This window comes from Anopheles gambiae, chromosome 2, assembly GCF_943734735.2.
Source record: "Anopheles gambiae chromosome 2, idAnoGambNW_F1_1, whole genome shotgun sequence".
Taxonomy (NCBI): domain Eukaryota; kingdom Metazoa; phylum Arthropoda; class Insecta; order Diptera; family Culicidae; genus Anopheles; species Anopheles gambiae.
The window spans coordinates 83,025,228-83,040,736 of NC_064601.1; the positions used below are offsets into that span (position 1 = coordinate 83,025,228).

General features: G+C 42.8%; 3 protein-coding genes across 4 annotated transcripts; all 3 read left to right on the plus strand.

The window, feature by feature from the left end:
• The first annotated feature begins 282 nt into the window (after positions 1–282).
• On the plus strand, positions 283–6,860 carry LOC1276036 (spermine synthase). Of its 2 annotated transcripts, none has more exons than XM_315341.5 (5): positions 283–826; positions 3,863–3,971; positions 4,708–4,830; positions 4,999–5,435; positions 5,510–6,860. In XM_315341.5, exons 1-5 carry the CDS (start codon positions 542–544, stop codon positions 5,678–5,680), a joined length of 1,125 nt encoding a protein of 374 aa, XP_315341.4. In that variant the 5' UTR covers positions 283–541; the 3' UTR covers positions 5,681–6,860. The 2 variants fall into 2 exon arrangements, with proteins under 2 accessions (XP_315341.4, XP_061500373.1); XM_061644389.1 differs by lacking the exon at positions 3,863–3,971 and adding an exon at positions 2,390–2,501 and having other exon boundaries at positions 302–826.
• A 708-nt stretch (positions 6,861–7,568) lies between these two features.
• On the plus strand, positions 7,569–10,840 carry LOC3289947 (uncharacterized). The gene is made up of 2 exons (XM_555966.2): positions 7,569–9,238; positions 9,306–10,840. Exons 1-2 carry the CDS (start codon positions 7,753–7,755, stop codon positions 10,541–10,543), a joined length of 2,724 nt encoding a protein of 907 aa, XP_555966.2. The 5' UTR covers positions 7,569–7,752; the 3' UTR covers positions 10,544–10,840.
• Positions 10,841–12,494: 1,654 nt separating this feature from the next.
• On the plus strand, positions 12,495–13,689 carry LOC1276037 (rutC family protein UK114). The gene is made up of 3 exons (XM_315342.5): positions 12,495–12,793; positions 12,861–13,090; positions 13,386–13,689. The coding sequence occupies exons 1-3, from the start codon at positions 12,726–12,728 to the stop codon at positions 13,502–13,504; spliced, it is 417 nt and encodes a 138-aa protein (XP_315342.3). The 5' UTR covers positions 12,495–12,725; the 3' UTR covers positions 13,505–13,689.
• The last annotated feature ends 1,820 nt before the right edge of the window (positions 13,690–15,509 follow it).

Below are 15,509 nucleotides of genomic sequence, written 5' to 3' on the forward strand. Positions count from 1 at the left end.
TGAGGTTTGAAAACTGCTACCTGGGCAATTCATTTTCGTGGGGACATTTGCCGTTCTGCTCAGAACCTAATTATTCTTTTATGATGTTATTCATTTAACGTCTAAAGTAAATTCACCTTAAAATCAAACAAACCCCCGTTTTAGGACGATAGTAGGATCAATTTATTTAATTTAGAACTGATGCAGGCAATATTTCCATCTTTCTCGGTTCGTTCTCGCTGCCAGAAGTTGTCTGTGTGTGTGTCTGGGCCGCTTAACATTGCACTAACACTACTTTACCTTACTGTCAAACTCGACCACGAAGAAGAACAGTTTGCTTCCCCCGGTGAAGAAGACGGCACATCATTTTCATAGCGCGAGTCTAGTGCGGTTCGGTTGCGTTTGTCTCTTTGCCAATACGCGACGCGTGTAGTGTGCCGTACATTTACTGAAGCTAATTGTTGGCTAGCAGCATCTGGACCGCGTCGTGAACGAATCCAAACGTGTGAAAAGTCTCAAGTGCAGTGCAAGCGAACAGAACCAACACCGCGCGCGTAACACCATGTCGGCCAATTCGATTTTGCTCGATTTTTCACTCGACCCCGCCCGTATCATCGACGAGGTGTCGCGCAAGGACATCGTGCGGGTGTGCAAGGAGGGGCTGGAGAAGTATCTGGCCGGGCTGAAAATTTCCTACGACATGCTGACGACCGATGGGTATCTGTGCATTCTGAGCGAAACCGGCACCGGAACCATCGTGACCATTCGCTTCTTCGAGCAGGGCCTGATAACGATCAACGTCGAGTACTACCGGAAGGATGGCGATGAGGCGAAGATATCCTTTGAAGTATGCGTTTGGGTGGATTTGGGTGGATGAACTGTGCAAGGGGTCCTGGTTTTTCGCAACCTGGGTGTCTCGCTCCTCTGTCTCGTTCTGCCAAAAAGAGAGGGAAAAGATTTTGCGTGAAAAAAGGGTCACAAAGTGTTATGCAGCTCCTTGCCCGGGGGTTTAGTGTCTATTTTTTTTTTGGTTCTATTCGTTCATCTATATTTATTACTGCAGACAGCGGATGCGTTTGTGTATATGCGTGTGTGTATGGCTGGCAGCGAACCATGTGCCAAGCCGTAGCACATGCTCTCTTTTTTTGTGGTGCAAAAGCAGTGAAGTTTCATAGGCAAAATTTTCCGCATTGAGCAATGTTCTCCCCGGCGTGGTGGAAAAATCGATACAAGCAAAGGATGTGGGGTGCTTGACGCACACACACAGTCACGTTTGTTTAGCACACAACCACAGAGGCAAGGTCATTTCACGAGGCTCAAGATGAAAAGCCGGCTGTGTTTTTGCGTGTGTGTGCGTGTGTGTGGGTTAAGCAGAGCAAAACCGCGCCGTTTGTTTTGACAGCACCACTGACATGTGCTCGGTGCCCGTACAGTGGGTGCCGTAACTATAGGTGGACTATATCATATTCGTAAACAATTGATTAAAAATGCGATAAAATTTTTTTTTTGTTTTACTTGGACTTTTTGCAATGCTATTATCTGTATGTAAATTATCCAAATACGTTTATCGCAAGCAATTGCCATTTTTGTTGTGATTAAATTATTCATTGAGGTTCCGATGATTTGGCTGTATTATTTTTTCTTGTTGAAGCACTAAATACTAGAAAGATAATTTTTGAAGAGAAGTTTTTATCTGGAAATATTCTCTAACATAAATCGGGGTTTCAATTCAATTCAGGTCGCTTACATAGCATCATGAGCGCTTATAAGGGTTTACTTAGCTTCACAAATTTGTTCAGAAGGTTTTTTCAATATTTGCTTAATTTAAAATTTAATATAAAAAAGAAATTCGAATTTTGATTTGAAAACTGCATTTTTTTATCTTTCCGTTGCATTCTAGCTTAAACTTCCAATAACTGAAACTCTTGCAGGTGATAATAGATCGTATAGCGTTACTCGCTACACGCTAAATGCCAAATCACTATTGACGCATCTTTTTGGCACACTAACATTAATTCTACATTTGATGGGAACGATGCCAGCAACTTGTTGCTTCGTGCAAAACGACACATTTTTGATCATTTTGATCAAGGGTTTATAGGTAGCCAATAAACAGCAGCTAAAACAAAATCATATCTACTAATATTTTAAAGAAACCGACGTACCTGAAGTATCGTTCCGCGGAATTATCCGCATTTGGGCAAATAGATCCAATTGGTTTTCGTTCGGTAGCTCCAGTTATCAGGTTTATTTTTATTAAACACCTCTTTCGTATCATTGTAACACACATGTTGCGTCCCCTATTTAGTCTAAATATACACTATTTGGCTCACTATTTTCCTGCACAACCATACGCACCCACGGTTTTGGTTTTTGCTCGTATACAGTCGTTTTGTGTGTCTTTCCGTAGAACATGAAAATGCTAGAAAACGGTTTGCGCATCAGGCTGGAGGCAAAACGCTCCAAGCACCTTCCACCGATAAAACGGGGCAGTAGCGTTGACGTTTACCTAACTAGCTCAGGTCAGCCATAGCTTGCATTTACACTCGATTTTTACTACTCATTAACTCATTCACTGAACACTGCACAATCCTGTTTGTTTAGTTTCCACTATCCTTCTATTTGCTCCACCACCACTTCTCTCGTTACTTAGCTACTTTTTAGCTATTTGCAGCAAACGTTTCTCTTCTTTACCACTACTCTGCCACCACCCACCGTTTGCCATGTGTTTTGTATAGTTTCCTTTTCGTTTACGTTTGATTTTGGGTTTACATGACTTTTGATATGTTTGGTTTCTGTTTGTTTGTTGATCTGTTTCCCGTTTTTGCTAGTTTGTTTTACTCACAGTCCCTATTCCAAGTGGAACTTTAATACTATATGTTCCGTTGGTGTGTTTGTGTGTATTTCCACTTAAACCTTCAACTCGTTGAATTTTCTCTCTTCTTATTAATGTTCTGTTAGTTTTATACACATTTGTTTTTACTTGTTTCAATCGAATGCTTTCTATTGAATTTATTACATTTTTATGAACTCTAGCTAGAATTAGGCAAACTACAAGTTTCACATTACAACATTCATACTTTCCATCCTCGGAACCCCGTTTGGAGCAATCATTAACGTTTTATTTGTACACGTATAACATTGTAGGGAAAGATAATATCGACCATTAGTGCAACATGTCATTTGCCGGTTACAAAGTTTTAATTTGAATGTATTTCTTGTGTTACAATTATTGCAATCAGTTTTACAAGTTTTAAGCTATTACTATTGGATCGATCTGTTTGATTATGGTTTTCTCCAAAAATGTATGGATTTCTAAAATCCTTGATTACAGGGATCATTACTGTTCCCGAGGTGTTTCTTCCTTGATAACATGCCAATTTCAATTTAACGTTTTGGTTTGGCGTTATAGGACGAGAAGAAAATCTAAGAGCAAATGTTTGTCAAAACTGTATTGGATGCTTTATACATCTTCGCTTTATCGTCCCAATTGGTACCTCGCTTCGGATAAAACGTTTCCTTGTAAAACCAAAATTGTGCGAAATCTTTTTACCCGTGGTGCTTTAATCTTTCGCTTGTATTTCCCCAGTCCTAGTGAACAGAGATACGTTCTGCCGGAGTGAACATTTTCTGCCGCCTATCTAATACAACTAAATGAATTTGTGTGCCGTTTAATACAAACCATTTTAATCGATTTTTGTTCCTTTCCTTCTCGTTTCTTTTCATTTCTGCCCTTTCGTTTTTCGATACTGAAACTGGACATTTTTATCCATTCTCCGGACGTTAATAATCACCATTTCGCATCACCAAATCTCACCACCCGAAACCATCTCATCACCATCTTCACAACCACCAATCCCACACCAAAAATTCTCCATCGAAGCAAATACGAGAGCTCGAGAACAATTTGGTGCAAAAACTAAAATTCAACCATGGCCAATCGCTACCACCGCTCCAACGGGGTCCCTTAACCCGTTATTTCCCGACCGCAGGTAAGACATGCGATCATCGTAGTGATGGCAACTCTTAACATGATAAGCTTCCATAACTATTGTCTGTGTTTGTTTGTAATATGTGTGTGTTTTTATGCTTTTTTTCTAAACGATGTCCACCAACAAAGCCTGTACTTCATGTTATTGTGTTTTTGGATAATTAGCTTTGTCTTGTATTTGTTATTACGTGCTTTTTTCTGTACAGATGTAATTTCTTTGCACATTTTCCTAAAACATAATGAAAAACGATTGTTTCACTATATTTACTTATTGCTTCAATTTTGTGAATATGTTACTCTAGTTTCTTACTTTACATTGTACATTTCACATTGTTTTATTAACATTACTTTGTTATAATTTATTTTTCAGTAGGAATATTGCCTTTCTATGTTATGACGTTCTATTAAAATAAATGAAGATAAATACTTTACTGGAATGTTTATCTACTCCGTAGTATCAAAAGCTTTCATCTAAATAATAGTAAAAATTGTTTCGTCTAAATGAAACACAAACAAAGTGTAATTATTTTGTTTATACGCTTTTCCTCGTTTTTCATATCCTTGTTCTCATTAAATGTTCTCCAAGGAAAGTAAATCACGCTTTTACTATTTTTCCAAAAAATGGTGCTTCAATATGCCGTTAATTCCCATTGAAATATGCAGTGAAAAAACTGTCATTCGCAAAATGTATCTATTTCGTGTCACATTCTAACCTGGGGACTGATTTTATTTTACAGACGAGCGTGTCATCGAGTACGATATCGACCGCGTGCTGTTCGACAAGCGGTCCGAATTCCAGAAGATTCAGATCGTACACTCGCGAAGCCTCGGCAACATGCTGGTGCTGGATGAATTGCAAAGTATGTATGAAACGGTGCCCCTTTTCACCATGTTTTCGTAGATAAGAAATAGATACTTTTCAATGATGAGAGCAGCCGAAATCGCAAACCGCAAACCAGACCGATTGCATTAGAGTGAATGTCAAGGTTTTGATCATTGTTGTACGTCACGATTGTTATCTCCGTCAGATATTGCCGAGGCGGATCTTATCTACACGGAGACGCTGATGTGCCGTGGTAAGGAAGATTACGCCGGGAAGGAAATTTGCATTCTGGGCGGTGGCGATGGGGCCCTGCTGTACGAGCTGCTGAAGGAAGGGCCCAAGATGGTCGTAATGCTTGAGATCGACGAAATCGTCATGCAGGCGTGCAACAAGTACATGAACACCATCTGCGGTGACGTGCTGGAGAAGCGTACGGACGACAACTATGAGATCATCGTCGGCGATTGCATGGTGTACCTGCGGAAGTACATTAAGGAGGGGCGCAAGTTTGACTACGTGTTTGGCGATCTGACGGACATCCCGATCTCGGACACTCCTACTGGTGAGATATGGGATTTCATACGCACGATCCTGGAATCGTCCTTCCAGGTGCTGAAGCCGGACGGAAAGTTTATGACACACGTGAGTGGGGCCTGTGCAGAGGGTGGTGGTTGTTTTTACGCTTACTTTATTAACATTCTTTCCCATCCTTACAGGGCAATGGTGTCAGCTGCCCGGAATCGCTCCGCATGTATGAGGATCAACTCGCCAAGCTAACGCCAAAGGTGACGTACACAAAGAGCTCGGCCTTTGTGCCCTCGTTTATGGAGGAATGGGTGTTCTATCAGGTGCAGCGCGAGGTCGCTAACGCCACCGAGAGCGTTTGACTTTGTTTCGCCAGCATCACCGCCACCACATTTGATCTAACGTTGCAACTATCGATAGCGGCAGTGCTGCTAGCCCTGTCTCTTCCGCTAGCGATGCTTTTAACTCGCCCGACTGCGAGTAGCACTAGTAGTTGTAGCAGCAGCAGCAGCAGTTGCAGCATCACGTCACGATAGCAGCACAAAATAGAAGACACTAGAACATAGCAATACTAGAACTACGTATTTAAACTACTTAATTGGAAATACTTGTTAGAGAACACGACGCGCGAATAATGGAGTGTGGAAGGCAAAGCTTTACCAAAGTTTGTCCAGAGGAAAAGAGAATTACGGATGGGAGGAATCAAGAAGGAATTTTTGTGGCACTAGATGTGTGAAACAGTAGTAACTTTATCTTCCCATTTTCTTCCTGCATACGCTTGGACAGTGATAGCAAGTATGATAGATAAAATCGCCATGGGATGGGAGTAGAGTTGTAAACAATTAATCTCAATTCTTGATTCGAACGGTGGCAACTATGAAGCTAGATTATCGTTTTGTTTTTTTTCATCTTAAGTTATGAACAGTTTCTGAACGGTACGAAACGCATCCCTGCGTTGGTGGTATCAACAGACACACACATCATCAACAGACACACATTGCGTATGCGTTCCCTAGGTACGATACGCAACAAAGACATGCACAATGATGGAATTTATGTTTGATTCATGTTTCGTAACTAACTTAAATTACCACAGCAGAAATTTCCTAGTCCCAGTAAAGCTTCGTGGAATGGAACGAAGCAAAAAAAAAAAAGCGCGGGAAAGCAACAGGAACTTAATTATCACGCTGAGCAGTTAGGAGAATATAGCTTTAGTTGCAAGGAATGTGTGTTCTTTAGTTAATTTTAACGTTGACTTTGCTGTTTAGTGTACTTACGGAAGAGAGTTGCTGGTTGCTCTTTTCACTCCCCTCCTCGCTGTGGTGGCTACTAATTAAGTGTAGATGAACCAAGACAGAAACGGCACACACACGCAGGTTAGAGAACGGTGTGCGTGTGTGTGCATGCTTGAGAAGCAAGTTGTCCAAACGAATTGCCATTTATGAAATAGAATTTTGATTAGCATGCAAACGAATGTGTTCTATCTAAGTCACAATAAAACCTGTGAGTGGCTGGTGAAAATGTGAAAAAACATGCAAGAAAGTGGTTCATATTTATTGCTTTTCTTTCATAAACGGAAAGAAATGAGCGGAACAGTACGAAGCGGCTCGGAAATGCTTGTCCATGCCATGTGAAAGGTATTTATATTATTAAATTGATTATTTTAATTTTACATTATTTTTGACGCACTTTTAAGCATTCTCATGTTTGATTTCTATTTTCAGAGTTGCTGTTGTTCTTGGTTAGAAGTATGATAATTCTTGGTAGAATTAATTTAATTTTAAATTTACAGTTGAGTTACTTTAATTAACTCTTATTCTTATTAATCTTTATCTTATTACTCTTATCTTATTTTAAATCATTTAAATTTAATTTCTTATTTTTTGTGTTTATTTGTATAGAGACTTAGAGCCGATCGGCCTCATTCGCTTCTTTTAATTTCTTATTGCTTACGGTTATTCAAATAACTATTATCTATTGTATTACACCATAATAATAATGATAATAATAATAATAATAATATTATTATTATTATTATCATCATAAATAGAAACAATTGGAAAAGAAACAAACAACCATAAACTAATTTTTGAAAAATCTAACCTAATAAATAACACATGATATAATATTAAATTAGAATTTAGCAAAAACAAACAAACATTTTATTTAACTTTAAAATTTTTGACAGGTGGAAGCGCATTCGCGGTGCGCATTGTGTGTACACCGCCAATAAATGCTTGATAAATCAAATATCCGTACTACGGTCGGTAATGAGTCACATGTGTTTACATCTGGTGTAATGTTGCACCGCTTCGTTCATAGTCTTTCGTTCCCTTGTGCAATTCAAACACGCTTTAAATACGGCCGCACCTTCCGGGGTGTGCTTCACAGTAAACGTAGCCATCGGATCAGGCTGTACGCGTAACCGAAAGCGATGGCCAACGAAGTGCATCGTGCTAAATTTAAACCGGACTGTTTCAAAAGTTTCCCGCTGCACCGTGCCGCGGCCAGTGGATCGGTAGCCGAGTGTAAGCAACTGCTAGCTGATGGCACGAACCATTACCAACCGACCCCGGATGGATGGTCCGCACTGCATGCGGCCATAGCGAACCGGGCGGAAAGTGTTGTGGATTTGCTGCTCAACCAGTACGAAGCAGATTGGACGATCGTGCGGCAAACGATCCAACAACAGTTCCTGTGGAAGGCGGAGCAGACGGGCTGGAAAAGCAGACCGTGCCTGATTGCCTGGACGGAGGAGGACTGCGAGCAGACGGTACCGCTTGTCGCGAGCTGCCCGGCCGGGATTCCACTCAGCCTGCAGGTGTTTGTACTGCTCCGCCACCCAATCCATGGGCACCGTTTCATTGCGCTTGATGTTTGCAACCGAACGAAATGGTGTGCCATTATGTGGCTCATCCAACGACTGTTGCCGAACGGTGTGCTATCGCTTGACCGGAGCGATATGAGGGGTGATGGCGCTGTGAACTATCTCCAGCTGGCCTGCACACTTTCGACGAAGGAAATAATAGTGAAGCTCGTCGGCCACGGCGCCTCCCTGGCCGTTGCTTCCGGAGGTTCGGCCCGCACACCCTTCATGGCTGCCGGGGATTCGATGCGCAAGGATGTGATCGAGCTGCTGATCAGCAGGTACAGCGATCGATTCGATCCCTTTGCCTGCGATACGAACTATTGCAACCTGTTACATTTGATGGTTCAACGGCAGCATATCGGCATGGTGGAATGTTTGGTCAACTTCTTCCTGCACTACCGCACGACCAAGCTGCGCGAAACGAAACCGGTGGCACTGAGTAGAATCCTTTGCTACGAATCAAAAGACTGCCCATCGCTCCACTTTTGGAACTTTGTACGATCATCGCCCATGAAAAAACTGTGCGCCAAGTATATCGGTGAGTGTGGCATGGAGTTGCACACGCGGCTGGCCGATGATACGATCGTACTGGCCGTTTTGATTGCACGTGGCATAGCGTTAGAGTATTGCTTCGAGCAAATTGAGCAAAATTTGACACTGCTAGAGTGGCAAGATCACTACAGCAGGCTGAACATTCTGCATCTCTTGATAAGATGGAAGCAGTTAACGTTCGTGGAAGCTCTCTATAGCAGGCATGGTGCGCTGGTGAAGGATCTGTTCGAGGTGGAAGAACCGGATAGAGACGTTCCTGCATACGAGCTGCTGCGACAGCTGCTTCACAATGCGGACGGGCAAGGGATACTGTTTGTGGTGAAACATCATCGAGCTTTTTACCTGAAGGATATGGAAAAATTGCGCCAAGCTGTTGTGATACAGCACCACAGCCCTAATCCATCTTATGATAAGGCTTTGGACGTGTTGGGGGAAAAACTGCCGGAACTACGGGAACATATAGAAGCGAATAAGAAACAGCAGAACATAAAAGAATCAGGTAATTGTTTCTTTAATCTACAAAATGTTACAAAAACTATGATCTAATCGATCTTTTAATGTTACAGATTTTTATGACCATTTACGGAGCCTCTGTGACAGTTTTAAGAAAACTGTCCTCAAACTGGAGACTGATGGCAAAAAGTTGGACGACTATTTGGACAGCAATGGGAGGACGTTCCTTCACGTTGCCGCTTCGTGGGGAAACAAAACGCTCGTCGAACGGCTGCTCGCGCGCAACATGGATGTAATGGCGCTGGATGACAAAGGTGCCCTGCCGATACATTGGGTGTACAGGTGCGAATCTATATTCGAGCTGTTTTTGGAACGCAACGTACCGGCACAGCTAGCGTACGTGAATCCGGCCGGCTACAATCTGCTGCATATATGCTGCAAAAATGGACTACATGGCGATACACTGAAGGTGCTGCTCGAGCACGGCATGGATGTGAACGGTGCGGCACCGGACGGACAGTTACCGCTCTCGCTGGCCTCGTGTTGCGGTACGGTAACGTTCCTGCTCGAGCAGGGTGCACGCATCGATCTTTTAAACGAAGAACTTGTGACTGGGAGTCTAAGGCACATGCATTACTGTGCAGCAATTGCGCTAATAAAGCGCGTGGCCGATGCGCCGTGGTTTCGCAAGTGTGCTCACATATACCTGCCCTGGCTGGTCGGTGATCAAAGCCGGCACAGCTTTGCCTGGACTAGCGAAGAGTTTCTGCAAAAACATCCCGACATTCGGCGTCTGCTGTTTGACAGTTTGTACGAGCACTCGAAGGATCAGATGACGGAACTGTTCGCCCGTGTGTGTCACCGAAAGATGCAGTCGTGCGTGCAGTGGTTTATGGAGTACGATTATGATATCGATTACGACTACAAACACTGGAACCAGTCGACACCACTGCTCGGACTGGTAGGCAACATCGAGGACGATGTGAAGGAACAATTGGCTGTGATCGAAAGGCTGCTCGGAAAACCGATCGATGTAAACGCTACGGATGCCTGGGGCCACAATGCTCTGACCATGTTCGCGTATAGATTCAAATGGATAAGACACTGTTGTGGGTGTGAGTTGGTGCTGGGGATTGTGTCGGCGCTGCTCGAGCGTGGCATTAAGGTGGATGCGCAGGACAGTGAGCGGGGTAATACGGCTTTACATTACGCGTTTGAGTATGGGCAATGGGAGTTGGTTGAATTTTTAATTGCAAATGGGGCAAGCGTGACGATCAAGAATCAAGCGGGAAAGTTGGCCAGTCAAATGGGGAACGATATGAGTAGCAGCTTGTACGGGTTCATAAAGTAGCGATACGATGTGATTCAAGGTGATAAGCAATTTGAGCAGTATTTTTTCCTATTTCATAGTTTCTAGTACAAATACTACTACAACCAAAGACAAACAAAGTAAATCAAAGCTTTAAGCTTAGTAACAAATCGAGGAATGGGGAGGAGTGAGTGAGCTTTCGGGTGATAAACGGATCCAAAGATGTACGACATTTGTCTACAATGTCTTGAAACATTATTCAGGTGTTTTCGGAAGAACGTTTATTAGGACTCTTTTTAAACATTTTAATTAAAATAAACTCCGTTAGCTTACTCTTAATGGTTTTACTTACTTACTTACTTATCCGGCGCTAAAACTGCCTTGCGGTCTTGGCCTGCCTCGGGAGTGTCCGAAACCATCTCGCGCCTTCGTCTGCCAATTCGTTATTTCGGCCTTTCGGCCACCTCAGTTTGGGCATATCACGCCTTGTCTGTTCTTGTGTACGGCCTAAAAAGACTTAAAAAACTGACTGAGTTGTCCGTTGTGTACAACATGGCCAGCCCACCGGAGCCTAGCGGCCTTGATACGCTGCACGACAGTGAGGTCGTCGTACATCTCGTATAGCTCGTCGTTATAACGACTTCTCCATTGTCCTTCCACACATACGGGGCCAAGTATCCTTCTGAGCATCTTCCTCTCGAACGCGACTAAGAGGGTTTCGTCAGATTTGGACAGTTTTCATGTCTCAGAGGCGTATGTGAGTCCCGGTACTATATAGTCCCAGCTTCGTCCATCACGACAGGTTCATTCTGATTATTTATTGTTGGGGCACTGATGTTGCCACCCTCAGTTTGGTCTTTGTCTCGTTTATCTACAATCCGAGGTTCTCTACCGCCTGCTCGATCCCTTGGTAATCTTCTACTACATAGGAGAGCCGCAAACCAATGATCAGCCAGTCATCATCAGCGTATGCCAGGATCTGGGTTGACTTATAGAAGATGGTTCCCGAAGTCTCTATCCTCGAGTCGCGGATGGCCCTCTCTAGCGCTAGGTTGAATAGGAGACAAGCAAGCCCTTCCCCCCGGAGCAGATCTTTGGTGGTAGCAAAAGCCCCTAAGAGGCCCTAAGGCGCCTTCTTGGATTACTCTCCATCGAAGATAGACATTCCCACATCCGTGCAAGTTTCATATCAGCTCTCCTGTAAAATGAACTTGACGTCCCATCCCTCTTATCCGCCATTCCTCTCTATGCGCCCTCTCGTCGCCTTCGTGACAGACCTCCCTTAGCCATCCCATCCCGCCAGACACGCTACGGTTCGAACGATCCTTTTTTCCGAGCTCTATCGGCTTTCAACAACTTTTATCATTTATTTGACTTCAATATCCCAGTGTCCCGTGTCCGTTCACGTCTTCGTGATTTTTCCTCACTCCAGGTCATGTAATCTGTACCCGTCAACCTTATTTCCTCTCGTCACCTAGCATTAAGCACTTTGTTAAGCCACTTTGGCGGACAATTTTAAATAATAAAATAAATTAATACATATAATAAATAAATAAAGAGTTTTTTTCATACAAGCATAAAGCTAAATTAATAAGAAAATGAATATTATTACATTAAGATTCATTCAAAATGTATGTTTGGTTTAGATAAGGGGTGTTGAACTCGATCGACTTGATCTTTTGGCCCCCTTAATTTATGCAATCAGCTAAGCTGGTGTCAAACACGTCCGCTCAACAGCTCCAGCGGTTCACCCCCTCCCCCCTACCACTCTTCTATTCTTTTTCACTCTTCTATTCTTTTTCAAATGATCTAGACCAGTTTTGCAGGGCATTTCAGCGCACACCAGACGGGGCAACGTATTTAATTAATGTTTAATCAATCACCTCATTCTATATATTTTCTATTAGACTTTTTTTAAGATAAATGATATAAGAATGTAAATGAGAATAATAATTGTTAGATTATTTCAATGTAATCGTTTCACAACGTTGCGTTAGCGACCGCGTGCAAGACCCCTGTACAAATAAAGCCGCGCTACTCTTCGGCGGCTTGCCTGCGCACATGACAACATCAACAACTGATTAACAGCTGCGATTTCTGTCCCGTATCTCTGAAATTCTCAAGCTGTTGTGAGAAGATTGTCTACCGGCGGCCCTCAGTCGCTCTTGTGCAGTTGCCGTAAACAGTTCGCCGAAGCAATCCCCGCAGTAATTTTCACATTTCGATGATGTCGTCGATCGTACGCAAAGTGATCTCCACCAAGAAGTGCCCGAAAGCGCTGGCACCGTACAAGTAAGTGTGTTGGAATGTTCTCAACTCGTTTGCGGTGAAACATAGTTTATTTTCCTGCTTGTTACAGCCAAGCCATCGTGGCTGACCGCACGGTGTACTGTTCCGGTGTGCTCGGTATGGAGCTGGATACGCTGAAGCTGGTGCCGGGTGGTGCGGCCGCCCAAACGGCGAAAGCGCTGGAACATCTCACCAACCTACTGTCCGAGGCGGGCTCCGGCATTGATAAGGTTGTCAAAACGACCGTCCTGCTGGGCGATATGAACGATTACGCCACCGTGAACGAAGAGTACAAGAAAGGTAAGAGGGTGTCGGGCGGAGGGTGAAGGGTGTGGGTAGCTTGGAGGAGAAGGTTCAATGGCGATAAGCGTGGGGTTGTTGTTTTGTGTTTACTTCCCTGCTCTACTCTTCGATACCGGAACCTTTTCACACAGCTTAACAGTGCCGCACAGAAGAGCCATGACGACGATGATGATGATGGTGATAATGTTGCGGATGCTAATCGAAAAGCCAAATCATAAATGCTCCCCTCCCCCCCATAACCCATCGAGATGCGGTCGGTTCTCATGCTTTTTTCCACCTTCCTGTTTTCCAGTGTTCAACAGCAGCTTCCCAGCGCGAACCTGTTACGGGGGTGTCAAGTTGCCCCTCGGTGCTGCGGTGGAGATCGAAGCCATTGCGTTGACCGGTTCTGTGGTGCACATTTCCGAATGACTAGAGTCGAAAATGTAACAGCAGCAAGCGCAATGATGATGATGGCATTTAGCGAGCGAGGGTTAAATGAAGATCCGGTCAACTAATGAGCGTGCGGTTACGACGATTGCATTGCCTGTGGTTGGCAACAGTTGGGCTAATCTCATTCCGATTTATGGAACTGTAATAAATGGCAAAACAAATAAGTACCAGGGATGTTCCTTTATTTTTTCTTTTTGCATGTATAGGGGAGAAATTTAAAACTGAAAGTGATTTTTGTTCATTTTATCCACCTTTTAGAACTTTTGAATTGGTTTTTTTTAAAGTTATTTCACAATTATGTGTGGATAATCTGAAATTTTTGTGTGAAACATCTCTAACTTTCCTACCACACTATTCAATCTTCACACATAAAAAGCTCATATAGACTTATAACAGATATTATGCAATATTTAATTAGGTTTTGTTGCAGATTGCAATTAATTTTTCAATTATTAAAGAGTGACTAATGCTTTAATCTGATAGTTCAAAAGTTGGCACATGGGTATTGATAACCTGAGCTGATGATTAATTATGTTATCTGTGCGTCTCATAATTTACGAGATGATGAAGCGCCCCCCCTCCCATACTGTTTCACAACGTTTTATACAAACGACACAGCGACTAAATATACGACTCCAGATTCTTCTTCTTTGGCACAACAACCGTTGTCGGTCAAGGCCTGCCTGTACCCACTAGTGAAGTGAGCTTGGCTTTCAGTGACTTATTGTTACCATAGCAGGATAGTCAGTCCTACGTATGGGAGCACGGTCTATTCGGGGCTTGAACCCATGACGGGCATGTTGTTAAGTCGTACGAGTTGACGACTGTATCACCAGACCGGCCCCAACGACTCCAGATAATTTTACAAAAATGATCTTCAGAACTTCAAGCCCCGAATAGACCATGCCCCCATATGTAGGACTGAGTATCCTGCTATGGTAACAAAAAGTCACTGAAAACCAAGTCCACCTTCACTAGTGGGTACAGGCAGACCTTGACCGGCAAACGGTTGTTGTGTCAATGCCAGAAGAAGAAGCATAGCTTCAGACAAGTCATGAGTAGACTTACCAAACATAGTTCATGAAAAAGTGCAGCGAATGTTAACCGTCACAACAAATGGCTCAATATATCTGCAGCTTTTCAAATCTATGCACAATTATATCACAATTTTTACACATCCTTCAATTGTATTCGGTTTGCATTTATTTCCATTTAGAAAGCCCAGTGGATTTGCATCTGTGATTTTGCATCCGTGAGATTTGCATTTGTCGATTTCCAACTAAAAGGCTAGGAGCGGACGAATCCTCCTCCTTATCTCCTAACTTATCGTTTTCATCCTCCCTCTCACTCTCTTCTCTAGCGTTGTGACCTGACAGACTGTTGGGTACTCACGAGTTTCCAACAACTAAGATTGGGTTAAAGCTGAAGGTAACAACATCAACTGTAACTGAGTTGTATTGGAAGTTACTTTTTATACAATAAAAACAACCCGTCATAAACAACCCGTCCTCATATTGGTGTGTTTCTTGTATCCTGATTGCAAATGTGTAGTCCTGAGATCATGGTATTCCCCATTATTACACAGGTCTGAGGACATAGATATATCATGAAGGTATGTGTAATTTTTCAATTAAAAATTAGTCTAACCTAAGGTTCTTACGCTTCGCTCATTCCATTCTAAAGATAACTAAAGATTACCATTTTCTTAAAGTCCTTAAATTCTTAAAGGTTTTCAACTTAAGGAAGCAGAGTGATCTTTAGCAGGTGGTTATAGCTGTTGAATGTATCAAAGATGACTAAAGAAGTATGAAAAAAGAAACCGAATTGTTTTGTTATAACAATACCAACACGATCAATTGGAAATCATATTTAACAACCGTATACTGCAGATAACAAACAAGTTTTAGGCATCATGAAAAGTAGTCTAAATCAATTAATTTCTACTCAGTTCTCCATGACAATTTATTCTATTGAATGTAAATAC